At 31.4% G+C, this 1,792-nt stretch overlaps 1 protein-coding gene across 1 annotated transcript; it reads left to right on the top strand.

The window, feature by feature from the left end:
• Window positions 1-890: 890 nt before the first annotated feature.
• On the top strand, window positions 891-1,284 carry BDCG_16461 (uncharacterized protein; the record flags this gene model as incomplete). The annotated part of the gene is made up of 2 exons (XM_045425691.1): window positions 891-948; window positions 1,136-1,284. The coding sequence occupies 2 exons, from the start codon at window positions 891-893 to the stop codon at window positions 1,282-1,284; spliced, it is 207 nt and encodes a 68-aa protein (XP_045279813.1).
• Between the last annotated feature and the right edge of the window lie 508 nt (window positions 1,285-1,792).

Below are 1,792 nucleotides of genomic sequence, written 5' to 3'. Positions count from 1 at the left end.
TTACTGTCTACTCTTGTCACATTTTTCAAATGAGATCATGATTTTCACTTCTCAATTTAAATTATTTTTATTGCTTTAAATGACTTTAAATCTCATTTGAGCATTATCAAAAAGTGTTACTTTTTAAAAAATTAAAAATAGTCTAAAAAAAACCTTAAAATGTCTAAAAATAGTAACTTTATGCCAAGAATGAGACTAAATGAAATCAAATGAAACCACTTTCTCATTTTTTTCAAGTTATGATTTCATTTTGAGATCTGATATATAGTCACTTTGCATGTTTATTTAATGATTAGTCCCAGCGGAATTCACGCCAAGAAATGTATAGAACCAGATCAAATGAGATCAAATGTGAAATTCATGGTTTCAGCGGCCAGTCTACTGGCCGCCGGGATTATAAATTTCATATTTGATCTCATTTAATCTGATCTCATATATTTCTTGATGTGAATCTCACTAAGACTAATCATTAAAAAAACATGCAAAGTGACTAACCGTGCCATGCTTACTCACTCTCTGTAGTGAGTGCATCACAGTGTACAGAAAATCACACTGTAAAGAAAATATTTTCAATATCTTTATTCTTCATCTTCAAATAATCATTATTAATTATAATCATGTCTAAATCTTCTAATTACACTGAGAAGCAGTTGCAAAGAGCTGTTGACATGTACAAAAACAATTCAAAATTAAAAATCACATCTCTGTCATGAGAATTCAAAGTCTCATATATCATCTTGTATGAGAGAATCAATGAGAAGAAATTAAGAACTATGAGAGCTTCACTGAATCAAGCATTGAATGACAGTCAGAAAGAGATAATTAAGATATGAATTCATCAGTTAAACATTAATTTTTACTCATTCATCATTGAGTATATTGAAGCTGTCATGAACCGCATGTTAAGACAGTATTATACAGATTCAGAGACTGCACCTCTCACAGTAAGTAAGATATGAATATATTAATTCATCAAATGCCTGTCAGAGTACAAATGAGTCAAGCAAAAACTCATGAATTTAAAATGATGCTCTGAATCTCAACATATACAATGATGATGATGATATATACAATCACTTTACTCCACCACCTGCAGATTGACTGTCAACTGCCTTCTCACAATTAACCTTCTCAGAGATAGTTGCAAAACTACATCATCAAATCAATACAGCAGTCGAGGTCTTAGAAGATGTGAAGAATACCCTTACACCTGGTTTGACAAGGCGGTTGAACAAGATCTTCAAGAGTAGCATGATTCAGGTTGAACAAGATCTTCAGAAGTAGCATGGTTCAGGCGGAATTGAATGTGCACTGTGAGAGTGAACTTGCAGATCATTATCAAGTAAATAGATATCAGGTCATCAAATCCTCCCGCAGGCAGATGTAAGTAGGTGAAGTTCTCACTATTAAGAATGTCAATCACAAGATCACAATCTGTAGAGCAGATGAGATGAAAAAGATGTTCAATAAGACTCTTCAATCAATTGAAATCAAATCTATAAAATCTACAGTCATTTAATCACAATAAGATAATTCTATAGAATCTCAACTTACAGTGAATTCTACACCTTCTAATGAGTATATAGATAATCTTTATATTATAGATAGATGTGATGATGATTATTAATTAATTTTTGAAGATTACTATATTCAAAATATTTTCTTTACAGTGTGGTTTTTCAAACGCTGTGGCGCACTCACTACAGAGAGTGAGTAAGTATGACACAGTTATATATCAGATTTTAAAATGAGATCATGACTTGAAAAAAATAAGAAAGTAGTCTCATTTAAT

This window comes from Blastomyces dermatitidis (genome assembly GCF_000003525.1).
Source record: "Blastomyces dermatitidis ER-3 genomic scaffold supercont1.2, whole genome shotgun sequence".
Classification (NCBI taxonomy): Eukaryota; Fungi; Ascomycota; class Eurotiomycetes; order Onygenales; family Ajellomycetaceae; genus Blastomyces; species Blastomyces dermatitidis.
The sequence above is the reverse complement of the archived record's forward strand: the minus strand, read 5'-3'. Positions and strand labels throughout refer to the sequence as shown.